The following is a 14,330-nucleotide window of genomic DNA, read 5'->3' on the forward strand; positions in this document are numbered from 1 at the left end:
GGTAAGGCTTAAAAAATAATAAGTTCAATACATACTGTATCAGTGTTACCAGAATACAATAACGATAATACAGTGTGAGGGAGTTGGTAATATACATTTTAAAGGAAACTTGGTAGAATTCTGTGCTGTTCTCATTCAGAGCTTCTCTAAAAACTAGATTGACAGATTCCTACAGCCTGTAGAATACAGCTTATATCTGTTCGCCAGATTGTCTTGGAAGAGATCCATTTCTATACTATTATTTTCGTTTTGTTCAGTCAAAATTATAAAATATGAAGCAATAAATTTCCTACCTAGTAATCTCTGTGGGTATGGAATGGTTTGGGTTTTTTGTTTTGTACAGTCTGTTGACATTTGTTATGTGACTGAAACAAGTTTCTGGGCAAACTGTACTTATATGTTGTAAATACCTCCTTTCAGATGTTCGGTTGCTGCTTAATAATGACAATCTTCTCAGGGAAGGAGCAGCCCAGTAAGTACCAGATGTCACATACTCAGTTGCATAAAAACAAATGTTTTTTCAGTAGGACTTGCATAATCAGTAAGCGGTTCATTGAAAAGATGGGTGCTTGGCAAGTAAAACCCTATTGTGTGTGTTGGGCATCTTTAATCAAGGTTAAATTCTTGGCAGAGGAGAGATCTGTATTGTCTAATGATTAGAGCAACTTCATTTTCTGTTTCACGGTAGATGTTACTTGAACATCTGTAAGATACTGTTTCCTTAGGCCCTACTTCTATATCAGAACATTATGCCTACTGTACTTTCATGCCAAAATTAGTTTCATCTGTAAGAGTGGAGATGTCTGGCTTAGTAGGTTGGATCCCTGTGGAATTTAAACTTTATCTGTTCTTCCAGTTTCTATGGGTTACTGTAAAGCTTATGTGTTTGTCTAGATCAGGGTACTTCTGAATGTAAATTTTTGTATAGGATTGGTTGGAACCTGTAATACAAGCACCGAGTGAACCAAAGCGATTCCAAGTTTTTTGGCATGCTAGGGTAAAGCATGGATAAAATTTTTTAATGCATCATTGCCCAGATTATTAGCTATTATTTCAATTTCTTAACTGCTACTAAGTAAAAAGATTGTGCCTGATGCAGGCTTTTGTTGGTTTTTTTCTCTTGTAGTGCATTTGCACAGTACAACTTGGACCAGTTTACTCCTGTAAAAATTGACGGTTACGACGAACAGGTATGAATATAATTAAATACTTGCAGTCTTCCTTAAACTGTTAAAGATGTTCTGGTATTGGAATAGTTGTTGGCAAGAAAATTAAAAGAAATGCGTCTTCCCTACCAAAACACAGAGATTGTGCCCCTTCAGTAGTACCAGTACCAGTCCCATAAGTTAATCACTTAGGGGTACCTAAAGAGCTTGAAATTTTAGTCTGCGACGTTGGCTGAATTCAGTGTTTTGTAGCTGTAAAAACAATTTGCTCCATCTTCAGTAGTAGAAGACAGGAATTTCTATCTTGCATTGTTTGCTGCAGTAAGAGGGTAAGATTCAAGATTTTTTTTTTTCTGAGGCAGTGTGTCGTATTCACCTTCTCCTCTCTTGCTATATGCATATTTGTTTAAAATGTAAGCCTTTGTATGTGATTAAGCTCCCATTAAATGCAGGATATAATTAGATTTGGCATGGCATTTTTTTTGTTTTTATTGAATAGCAAATGTTATTAACTAATTTTATGATTAAATAAATTGTATATAATATAAATATATATTAAAATGAAATATAAATTTTAAACTTAAATTTTACGATACAGGTTTTGATAACAGAGCATGGTGATTTGGGAAATGGAAAATTTCTGGATCCCAAGAACAAGATTTCTTTTAAATTTGATCACTTAAGAAAGGAGGCTACTGATCCTAGACCCCATGAAGTTGAAAATGCCATAGAGTCCTGGAGAAATTCAGTTGAAACAGCAATGAAAGCATATGTGAAGGAACACTATCCAAATGGTGTCTGCACAGTAAGTGCTAAATTACATAACCACTGTACCACTATACATAGATACAAATTTTAAAAGGGAGCTATTTGTAGACCAGAAAGATAAGCAGTTTCGACTGTAAAGAATTTAGTCCTGTCAGGTATTCATGAGAAATGAGGGAAAGCTTCAGAAATTTAATGTTTCAGCTATTGGATTATTAGTGGGTGGTTACTGCAGGTCATAGTGAAGATGTACTTCTGTATTTAAACATTTTTATTTAAATTTCTTAAAGCATTTAGACCTTTTGTGGACTACTGCAGGTTGATCCTGCTGATCCTGGCTATCTGGTTGGTTGCTTAGAAGGGGAGAAAAATTCCGTAAGACAGAAATGTCTGCCTTGGCTTGCTTTACTGACAAAACTGTCTTAGTAAAGCAAACTGGTTTTGCTCCATCATATCTCCTATATATCCAAGTATCGTATTCTTACCACCAGAATTGGTGGTTCTGATAGCTTCTTAAAATAAAACCTCTTAGTCTGGACTAAAATAGCATTTGCTTGCTGTTATGAGCCCTGTGACTATTTAAATCTCAGCAAACTGATCTATTGATAGCTGTTCTGTGCTTTATGTTGATGTGACAGAAAAATTAACTAGGGGAAAAAAAGTAAATCAGTTGCCAAGTTAACAGGTTGAATTGGATTCCCAGGCAGGCAGATGAGTTCCAGTTCCTGTAAAGGAAACCAGATTGGATGTTTGCTGAGATAATTTTTAGTAGTATTTGATTTGGGGGCATAAAGCAGAACAGAGGACTAAACCCACCCTTTGAGTCACCTTTTTGCTATTCTGTACAGGTTTAAATCATCATATAGTTGGTAGAATAACTGGTGTTTGAAACCCAGCTGGTAATATATATATTGTCTCAGTAGTCACTGCTATAGGCTTAAAATTCCTGTAGTGGCAGAAAAATGAGTTCACAATATATAAAATTTAGTTAAGATGATTGACCTTCAAGTTTTTTAGTCTTAGATTTTTCTGCATTGTAATAAATACTTCAATGTTTCATGTACAGGAATATTATGTATAACCATAATGGTTCTAAAATGAAATTTTACAGTTTATATAACAACAGTAGAACCAGATATCTAAGCAGTTTGAGCAAGATCTACTGAAACTTTGACTCTTCTTTTTTTTGCTTCTTTCTTTTTTTTTTTTCCTAATTAAGGTGTATGGTAAAACAATTGATGGACAGCAAACCATTATTGCATGCATAGAGAGCCATCAATTTCAAGCAAGAATTTTGGTAAGTTTTTGTATGGATCCACGGACAGTAAAATACAGCTAACTGAGTAAGTGCCATTACAGTGATAATCCTTAGTTCAGAGAAGAAGGTGGATGCATTTCTTGTATGGGACCTTTTTTCTCCCTCTACCCTACTCCCAAGTTTTTCTGCCAAAACTGCAGAAATCTCTTCCTTTGTGGTAAGTAGAATGGCAGACTGTGTGCCTGCATCTCCTTTGCAGAGCTTCGCAAAATTCCATATCACACATATGACATACGTGATCAATTTTCCTGTTTATCACACTGACACCAATACTCATGGCTGTATTCCCTAAAATGGTTGTTTTGGCTTGTTTTGCTTCCTTTGTGACTGATAGAATAAAACCCGTTCCTTCTAGTTTGAATTTCTCAGAGAAAGAAGGTGACCAAAAATCGCTTTACAATGGGACTTAAGTGATTAATGTTGGGATAAGACAGATAAAGGTGATTTTGGATGAAATAAACTCTTACAAACTGCATGTAGTGGTTTGGTCCAAAATACTCATTACTGTTTACCTTCAGTGAGATAAGAATTAGGAGAAATGCAAAGCAGGCACGAAACTTGAAAGAATATAAAGAAGTTTATTAACAGACCTAAAAGAAGAAAAAAAAATTCATACCACACCTTCAGAACACTTCTCCTGTCCCCCACCTTTCTCCCTTCTCCCACTGACAATGTAAAAAGACAACCCTTGAGATGTTCAGTCTGTTTACTACTTCCATGATAACCTTGTTCAGTCCATTTAGGAAGAGGAGTCTCTCTTGCCCATGCTATGAAAACATTATTGCAACAAGACAGCCACCCGGGTTGGTTCTCTGCTCGCATCATGTGAGTCCCTTCCGACGACTTGGAGCTTTTCCCACAACTGCTTTCGAGGGTCCACTCTTGAATTACTGGGGTACAATTTTAAGGTTGAGCCGTTCAGAAGCAAAAGTTCTCTTCACCCATCTCTGGGAGCACTTCATCTCTAAGAACAGAGGCCTTTCTCCTTCCCTGGGAGCAAAGGGTCCTCCTCATCTTCATCTCTAGGACTATCTCTGGGAACATCTCTAGGAACAGAGGTTTTCTCCTTTTCCGTTTGGAGCAAAAGTCCTCATCGCTTCCATCTCTCCCTGTTCAAACTTCTCATGAAATTACAGCTGTTTCAGCATCTGCCTATCTCAGCGCAGGTGCTTTTGCTCACAAGTAGAACGCTCCACCCCCCATGCCTTCATGAAAATTACAATGGGTACTCTGATATATCATAGCTTTACAACAGAATTTCAGCTTTAAGTATCTCCTCTTTCTTCTCCCTCAGGTTTTCAGCTCTTCACAGCACAAAAAGGGTTAATCTCACCCAGGCCTTGCAGCTGGAATTTCGCTTATCGCTGTTGCTCACATGATCTCTGCTGGACAGCAGGGCAGCTTCAGCTGAATCTTGGCTGCACTGGAGAGGGGGAGCCGGGCTGGCCCGGCCTGGCCTGAGCAGGGCCTGGGCCGGGCCCGCTGGCCCGCACACGGGGCCCGCAGCCACCTGTCCTAGCACTGGAAACGAGACAGAGCTGTGGGGGTGGTTTGTATATTCTTAAGTGTGGATCACAGAGGTGGTCACAATTTTAAGTGGCTTAAAGAATTGTTCCTATTCAAACTGGCCAGTTGATAGGTTCTGTCAGGTCACAGAGGAAGCTGTAAGCACCCCTTTGCAAGAACATCACTTCCGAGACTATGCTTTGCTAACCCATGACACTGCAGCTTTCTTTTTTCTGGACTTGGTTGAATGATTTTTTCCATAGTCTGGATAGCTCAGTACAGGAAACTGGCCAGAGGTGACATAAAATATCACAGTATCAGGAATGGGTTAAGGAGGTTATATCCTAAAGATAGCTTATATATGCAGTTGTCAGAAGAAAGGTGTTTCATTATTATTTGGTTTGCTGTTTTGCATCTGCTTGCAATTTATATTAGTAATCCCACAGGTAATGGATGGAAGTACAGAAATCTTTGGGTTTTGATTCTGAAGGTGGATATTACATATCCATAGTAATTTCAGCATGTGTATGGATCAGTTGAATTATTTGCCCAGTACACTGATTTTTATTGAATTTGCATAGCTAATAAATATTTTTTCCTATTGACTTAAACTTGACTAGTTAAGTGTGCATGTTTTGCATAAACGTTAAAAGTAACTTGAAATAATACTGGTTTTCTTTTTAGTTTGGACGTATGAATGAATTTTGATATTTCAAATAATTATTTTGTAGTCTTTAAAGAAGAGGAACAGATATGCAGCAGCCTTTTATAGATGGAGAAAATCTTTCTTGAAAGTTTTCTTTATTAAAGTTATGGTTGGGCATCTATGGGTAAATATTGACCATATTTTTAAGTGTTTTTCATGGGTAGTCAGACTCTAAATCTCGTTCTTAGTGAGTTGTAATAAATGCATATTGGTTTGGGAGATTTAGAGATGGAGGAATGGATTCCAAGTTAACCAGATTGCTCAGTTATCCAGCTGTATGGCTGGATATCCAGCCCAAGCCACAGCCAATATTTATTCTCAAGGTGTTCCAGCTTTTTAGGCATTTAGAAGTCTGTCAGCCTACTATGAGAGTAAGTTTGCTGGGTAATAGCAAACCAATATATGCTAAAGAAAAATACTTTGTGATTATTTGAAATACTATCAACGTAGTAGGATAGATGGCTTATTAAAGAAAGAAAAGGAAAGTTAATCTCTGATCAAACATTCTAAGTCAGCCAAGCTAAATAAGGAAATGGTATTGTTTTCACCTTAGAGCATTTCCTACAGAAAAATGCTTCTGAACTTGAATTTTTGATTTTTTTATTTAATAGCAACTTAAGGACAAAAAAGATATCCCAGAGTGGAAACACTGTGGTCATCTTAACTTCAAGGGACCACAGAGCAGCTAAGAAGCAAACAAATCTTTTAGCTAGCCATTGAATCCCAGGCATTCAAAAACTAGAATTGTACCTAAGGTATAATCCAGCACGTAAGTTTCTCAAAATCAGTGTGGTCAGTCTATAAGGCTACTAGTAGTATTAATGTCACTGAGTTGGGCAACCCTTTCCGTTTTCTTAGCAATGTCAACTTCTGAATTGTCTTAGTCTATATGTTCAGTGATAATTTGGAAATTGTCTGAAATAATAACCAATGGCTTTATAGTTGAGTTACCATTGTTACTATCTAAGATGTGTAATTATATAGATTCATTAGTAGCAGTTAATTTTAATATTTTGTGTCTTTTCTCTCCCCTTGTTGAGTGCACTGGGATCTACACCTAACATTAGCGGGATTGGAACTCATAGTGTCAACTTTTTTTGCTTCTTTAAGTGTAAACACAGGACAAATGATGGACAGCTGCACTGCATTCTTAATACAGCTCTATAGTACTAACCTAATCCACTAACTTCCTAGCTAAATAAGAAAATGTCTAGGTTACAGGAAAGAAATCAGGTGAAACTACACCATACTCTCCCCATACTGTTTTCTGAGTGTTTGGAACACCCTTTAAGCATTTTGGCAAGGATTCTGAATTTGTGGAAGGAAACTGGAGGGAAATTGTTGTCCTGGAAGGGAAATGCTGGAAGAGCTGAAAGTTGCAGTTACAGTTACTAGTTAAAGTTAACTAGTTACAGTTAAACACAGTAGAAAGTCTTGCTGCTTTAATGTTCCTTCCCTTCTAATTTTTGATAGCCTGAGGTGAAGTGTGACTTTGGCTGATCTAGGACATCACCCAGGTCCTAGAAACAAAATATTGACTGTGTGTGCCTAGCTAATACTACAATAGAGGAAGAACACTGGAGGCTTTAGGTACTTTCAGAAGTCCTACTGTTAAAAGTTCCTTAATAAGAAATCTCCTTGGTCCACAGCGAAAACTGAGATTAAATGTTTTGGGAAACTGTTCTGATCTTGATTGATTACGAGACTGAATCTTTAGGGGAAGATTTTCTGCATGTGTAGTTGCACTGCAAATTTCTTTCTCTGGTTTCCTTTGACTACCAGTTGTATGTTGGGATTTTTTTTCATAACCAGTGGGGTGACATTCAGTTTCTGTTTTATTGCTTTTTTTAAGGAATGGCCGTTGGAGGTCAGAATGGAAGTTTACAATCACCCCATCAACCACTCAAGTGGCTGGCATCTTGAAAATTCAGGTATGCTTATCTCAAGCTGTGTCCTGAGCTGTTAAGTCTCCAGTCATTATCAAGGGAGACTCAGGCCAGTGTATCAAGTATGTTAAGGGAAAATGGGGACCCAATAAGAAAGGCAGCAATGCTCATTCAGTTAAGTGTTAGTGACTTAATTTGCATATTTATCTAATCCTTAAAAACATAAAATATGTGTTTAATGTAATGATTCAGAGGACTTGAGAAGGTGTATTCACCTCAGCTAGGCATATTCCTCTTTGGTTTCCTGTTTCTTGAATTCTTGAAGTGAGACAAGCCTTTCCTTAGGGTAGGCCCTTTCTGAAGAAAAAATTTTTTTTTTTTTTTTTTTCATTTTAACTGATAACGGGGCTTTTTCATGTTATCCTATTGTTCAGAAACCTTTGGTTTCAGCAATTCCACCATAGAAATTTTTGAATCTGTTGTTTTCTTCATTCAGAATTTGGCTTTCCTATTGGCTTTAGGGCATTCAGAAATGAAGAATTCCAAGCAGGCGGAAGTCTTGAGACCAAAGGAAGTCTGACTGTCATGTGGTAGGCAGGGAAACCTGACTTCCTGGATTGGTTCCCTGGAATGTGTACACATACATTGCAGCAGTTTATTGAAGCAGTTCTGGGATCAAGGACTGGAAACTTAGTGCAGCCTGACTTTCTGTGTAGTACTTCATTTATTTTTTTTAACGAGACAGAGTCAAGGTTTTTTTTCTTGCTGTTTTTATGCCCCCATGGGTTTTGCTTGTTCTTACTGCTCAGTGATGACTGCAGAAGGAAGGTGCAAAGGAATGTTTTTCTAGTCTGAAGCTAGGATGTTATTTTAGGATGTGGTGGCTGTGTTCAGATTCACCCAGGCAAGGGGACCCTGAATCTGCTTTCCCATGCTAGTGCCAGTTCTGTAACATTTGGAATGATGGTCAAAATGTGAGCAGCCGTTATTACGTTGCCAGGTCACAACAGTCATGGTAAGCAGCCCCTTAAGCAACTTCTAGGCTTCTCAAGACTTTGTCACTTAAATCCAACTTGCAGCAAAGCGGGCATTTTCTCCACAGCATGCATTTTTGGTTAAATGTCTTAAGAGGTTTTCCAGAACAAGGAAGCGGGTGTCCACCTAATTCTTGGAAAGGTTAGGGCAGCAGCCTAAAAAATAGTCTGAATGAGGAATTTATTCAGGTTCTAGTCAGCTTTTAAATTTGGGCACCAGATGATTTTGTCTTTTAGTACTATTTCACGTAATTAATCAAGTCATTATTTATATTCATTAAAGTTCTGGAGAGTGATGAAAAGTTCTACTTTTTTGCTTGTTTAGAAACTACTTGTTTCATCAAAGAATTTTGAACTCAGTTTTAAATTTTTAGAAATGGTGTACAATTTCTCCAGTGTATGTGGGAGTGCACAGTCTTCACCTCTCAGAAGAAACAAACAAAAAAAGTACTTTAATTTTTTTTTTTTTAAGGAGCACAGTATTTTTCTAGAAAAGGAAGTCTCTGCAGCACTAGTAAAATTTTCGAGTACTGAAATTTCAGTGTTGTTTGCAAAATCTTTGACAGCAATACACTGTTGCCCTGTTTCTGATAAAACCTTTTATTAATAAGTTGGGGAAATTGAGCATCACCTGCTATCTTCAGGTGTCTTCAGTATTTTTAAGATCATTTGCACAATTTCTTCCTTTTTTCTTAATTCTAATAATAAATTCTAATATAGGAGATTCTCAATTGTTGTAATCTCTTCTGTGTAATTTTCTTTAAGTATATTTAAGGGGAAAAGCAACAGCAGAGCCTTTTACTAAAACTAAGTCCCTGCAGTATTTAACATGCTCCAACTGGATGGAAAACAACTGAGAAGTGTACTGGTTACTAATTTATCTCTTAGATAATTCGTTATTCTCATCCCTCAGTTAACCTTTCCAAGAGGTTCTGTTCATAAACATCCTCTTTCTTGTAGTCTTCTGCACCTAGACCTAGCATTCTAGAATGAAGGATGTCAGCAGTGAGGTATAGTACAGAACAGTTACTTCTCATATTTTGTTTAAGATATAACACATCCCAGAATTAGATTTGACTCTCCATCTCTGTTAAGCTTCTAGGTCTGAGTGTTTGCCAAGAATGTGACCCAGTGACACAGATAAGATGTTTGTGCTGGTGTTGGCCTCAGAGCACAGGGGAGGTTTGGGCTCTCTGCAGTGAATCATGATGGACAAGGGGAAATACATATATTGCTTTGGGTTCTGCTGCTTCATTGGGAATTCTTAAAATTGTGCACTGAGTAAGCACTTCTCCTCTTTCAGAAAATGGATTGAAAAAGACTGGCAGAGGTTTTACCCAGCAATGTTTGATTTGAAAAGAAACTTCTTCTGTGGTTAGGTTGATACCTTTTGTTGCAAAACAAGTATTTGACAATAAGCAAAATAATCGTGTAAGATGAACCATAGGCAATAATGTTTTACTCATATAGGAAACCTTTCCTTTGTGTGGTATTACAACTGTCTTACTGTGTGTCATTTTTTTTCTGTTATTTATGAAGCTGAGGGTCTTTTGCACATATGATCATAATGCACAGGAAATTATACTATTGTGCATTAATCTCAGAATATAATGTTATGTTGTCTAATAGGGTGACACACAAATGTTTCATTTTCTCATAACATCAACTATGTTGACTATCTTGACTTTATCAAAATTGTAAAAAAATCTTCAAAGATGCTTATTTAAGTGTCAGTGACCTGCACAACTTCTATATCAATTATCGTTAATGATCACATGTAGTTTTATATGTGCTTCCTTATTTTATGTTTTCCAACAGTTGTGTTAGGAGCTATATGTTTTCTTACCTGTCCCAACTGAATTTAAAAGTACTAAAGTTAGCTTGAGTAGAGTTTTAGTGGTCTCCTGCAAAATAATCAAGGAAGCTATTATGTAGATACAGCGTTTCAAGAATAAATTATTTCATTCGGCTTTGCTATCTAACCTTGGGAACTGCTTTGTCTAGATAAATACCAGCTTTTGTTATGAGCCCTATCTAATAGAGGAAAATGTCAAATCCAAGGAGAGCTAGAAAGGGAAGCTTTATGTTGCACTATCCTAGAAAACAGTTTGGGGAAGCAGAAAAACCTCACAGTATCCTGAAACCTTCCCCAAACTATTCTAATTTTAAGTATATCTTCATCATTTAGAATAGTCTAGTCTATTCATTTCAAGGGTTTCTAGTAAGGTCACATAAATAAGGTGTTGTTTTCATGATGTTAGTCAAAACCTAAACTTCTCTGCTTAGAATAGTACTTAAGGCTATAGTACTTAAGTACTAATAGTAAGCTAATAGTACTTAAGGCTTAAAAATGTTTCCAGAGTAGCCTCTTCAGTATTCCCCCTCTAAAATAGTGAATTCTACCTTATTTTGGTTTTTCTACTTGCTTTTGTTCTGTAACGTTCTGTATGTGGTTTTGGTTGATTTGTATAGGTTTCTTACTGTGATAAATAACACAACACTTTGATTTTCCTGTATGTTATTGATTTGTAAAACTTAATATGAGGTTCTTTGTTTCATTTTCTCTAGGTTCACTACTATGAAGATGGTAATGTTCAGTTGGTGAGCCATAAAGACATACAAGATTCTCTAACAGTGTCTGTAAGTGACCTTTAAAAACTTAGTGGGTATATTAAAGTGACTTTTTGATTTAAAAATAGAAGCAAGCTTTAAAAAGCTCAGAGGTTTGAGAAGTCTGTTCTTCTATATGTATGGGAATTAATGTTCAAATTTACAAATACTTTCTATGTAATATTTACTGCTTCTGCCCAATATGTAGCTAGTATTTTTTTTTTAAGTAAAAAAATATTAACGTATGCTTGCATGTGGCTTATATAAGCTACATTAACTTTGATTTTAAAGCATTAATTAGCTTGTTGTCAGTCTTCCTGCACTTCTTTATTTAAACTTTGGTCTGCAGAGTGACCTATAGAATTAATTTTTGAATATGAAGGAGGTTTGAGTTAAAGCAACTGACTTTAGTAGTACAATCTCTAGGACACTGCCTCCTTTGCTCGCTGGAAGAAGGACCAGTATGCTAAAATAGTAAACAAATGGTACCAGTTGAGAAGCAGTAGTGGGTATTTTCCCTTCATTTTCTCCGTCTGTAACTGCTGCTGTCAGTGTCTTGCTGTTCTGTACACAAAGCCCTTTCAGAGATGCTTCAACTTGAGAATCATAACACACTTTATATTTAAAGCATCATTTTTTTCAACTTCTTACCAAATAGATTATTGTAGTAATGAGGAGCAAACAATAGAAATAAAAGTTGTTTGGAAATATTACCAGATATATCTTTTAAGGATTGATAATGTTCCACCATGAACAGCTACTACTTCTGAAACAACGTCTATAATTGTGTTTAAAAACAACAAGATTTTCTGTTGGAGTGTTTTTTAATAGAATTTAAGATAGTGAGGTTAAACTGGCAAAGAGAAATTGTAAAAGTTAACAGTACGAGTATTTTAATGATAATGACTAGCAGTGGCCAATTTGGCTCAATAGGTCAATTCATCAGTAAAGAACATTGTTTGTTAGAATAAAGCAAGGCTTGTTGGTTTTTCAATTGCAATAGCACCATAAAAAATGAGAGAATGTGGTGCCAACTGATAACACTTCTTGAGCTGTAGATATAAAATTACTTCTGACCCCCCAGAGCAGAGGGATCTATTTAGTCTTTCATTCAGATAAGAGTTGCTGCAGGGAAGGTTATGTGGATGCAGTTTTGCTTTCAATAGTTTTTGCTTCACTTGCTATTGGGAAGAAACTTAATCCTGTTTTGCAATTCACTAAAGTAGTAGCAGACTGATGAGTCGGAAAACATCTTTTACGTAACTCAGCTGAAACAAAAGCAAATATGCTTCTGGTTACCAGTTTTTAACCTTGGCTTTGAGCTTCATAGAGGGCAGAGGCTGTACAAGTTCTTACTTCACACAGAAGAAATGGTAGGTAGATTAAAAGGAGCCTCAATGACTCTTCTTTTTTGTTGTTTATTAGAGAACCCATTTTAAAACTATTAACAGGCACAACAGAAATAAACGACTGAAGAGTTCTCTTGTTGCTAGAGTTGTGAATAATCTTGCTGAAGGGTTATTCTCTTATCCCTTATTTTCCTCTGAGACAAATAAGACCACGTACCTCTGAATTTTTCCTTTCACTGGCAGAGCCTTTGAAAGTATTTCCTCAGTTCACTAAAAAGCAAAACCTTTTCATTTTTTCATCTACTTTATCTCTGCCTTCTCCTTCATGTCTCTTGCAGTGTCCAGAAGCACTTCCACAGCTATTAGGTGCAGTTTCACTGAAACTTTGTACCAGTTATGATTGAAGCTATCAGAGTTTTCTCCATGTCTTTGCCTTTGAAGGAATGAGGGATTACATGTGACAAGAACACTCCTAACTTTAAACAGCTTCCTCAAAAGCACACTTAGGAATGTCTCCAATGCTAAGTTGGAAGTTTGGAAATTCATGAACCCTCACTTCCTTCTGGGGACTTCGTTTAAGCACTTCAGCTAATTTGCCTCCAGATTGACTGATGGGGCATATTTTATTCTTAAACAAAACACCCACTTGCATCCTTAAACAGTTTTTTTTCTGACCTCACCCTTATCAGTCATGATGAAATTTGCACCTTCATTTTTGCAAGAGGTATTTGGGGATAGTTTTAGAATACCAGGTATATAAAACCTAGTGTTTTCCTCAGCTTAGTCTCCAGATTCAGAATGTTTACTGGTGAGCAAATCTGTTTTGGTTTCATGGTTATATTCTACTATAACTTCTGGGTTAGCTGATGTTCTTGAAGTTTTCTTGAATTTGTACTGGAAATGTAACATTGATAATGTTGTTATCCGTACTTTGCATGTTTTTAGAGACTTTGGTGGGCATTGTCGTATTTCCAAATGCTGATGTGTTCCATCTGTCTTTTTATTGTACCATAGAATTCTTAATCAAAATATGTTAATGAGTTTCGTGGCAATCTTTATGCTTGTAACAGTTTGATTTTATTTTTCTAACATCATCATCATATGGGATATGCCTTTTGGATGAGTGTTCAGTTTTGATTTAGCCACTGAACAGTCAAGTGTTCTCATTGAGTCTGACATCACTCATAACTATAGGAAGAACATAATCCAGCTGGTCCTAGAATTATGCTGTATATCAGACCTAATTCAAATGGTTTTTTCCTAGAATGAAGCCCAGACAGCAAAGGAATTTATAAAAATTGTAGAGGCTGCAGAAAATGAATATCAGGTATGTTGGAAACAAATACTGTATTCATACTCATATTTATAGCATTACCATATACTTAACCAAAGCTAGTATTCTATAACTAGCAAGATAATGCAGTTCCATTTAAATAGATTACGTGCTGCTGTGACCTCTGTCTTGCCTTTTCATACCTTCTGGTGATTGTGCTTAACATTACAACAGAAGTAATTTTTTGAGAGTGGAAAAGTTCCTTGCATGATTAAGTTTCAGCAATTCTGGTGTCTTAAAGCATTAGTGCATTCCCTAGGTGGAATTTTTGTACAGATTCTGTTCAGAGGCTACTCTGTTAGACAGCTTTGCTAAGTATGACTATAGGCATTACCTGTTTCAGTTAGTCATTTCAAAGTTAGGAAAGTGTAACTGTTCTGGATACTCTCTGCAGAACTGGATACACATTCATTCAGGCCTTGAACATAAGGTAAATTTCAGACATTGTGTTCTGTCAGTTTGAAAGAAATACTCTTTAATTAAAATGTTTGAAGTATCTATTGTATGCATTATATTCAAGTTCACATGATGTGTTGTGGACTGACTTTAGCATCCCCACAGGAAAGACAGTAGAAGACTTTCCTGTGTGGAATTAATGATGTATGAGCTAACTGTGGTCAGCATTTTATTCATGCTGCTGATAAACCACACTTTGGT

General features: G+C 36.5%; 1 protein-coding gene across 1 annotated transcript in view; it reads left to right on the top strand.

Moving 5' to 3' along the window:
• Positions 1-14,330, top strand: part of CAPZA2 (capping actin protein of muscle Z-line subunit alpha 2) — a 33,861-nt gene that overhangs the window by 15,707 nt on the left and 3,824 nt on the right. The window contains exons 3-10 of the mRNA XM_032106162.1: positions 421-472; positions 1,127-1,190; positions 1,765-1,971; positions 3,151-3,228; positions 3,730-3,731; positions 7,314-7,392; positions 10,950-11,021; positions 13,605-13,667. Of these exons, the coding sequence (XP_031962053.1) occupies positions 421-472; positions 1,127-1,190; positions 1,765-1,971; positions 3,151-3,228; positions 3,730-3,731; positions 7,314-7,392; positions 10,950-11,021; positions 13,605-13,667 (617 nt within the window). The remainder of the gene's footprint in view (positions 1-420; positions 473-1,126; positions 1,191-1,764; positions 1,972-3,150; positions 3,229-3,729; positions 3,732-7,313; positions 7,393-10,949; positions 11,022-13,604; positions 13,668-14,330) is intronic.

The sequence above is a fragment of the Corvus moneduloides genome, chromosome 4 (assembly GCF_009650955.1).
Source record: "Corvus moneduloides isolate bCorMon1 chromosome 4, bCorMon1.pri, whole genome shotgun sequence".
Lineage (NCBI taxonomy): Eukaryota > Metazoa > Chordata > Aves > Passeriformes > Corvidae > Corvus > Corvus moneduloides.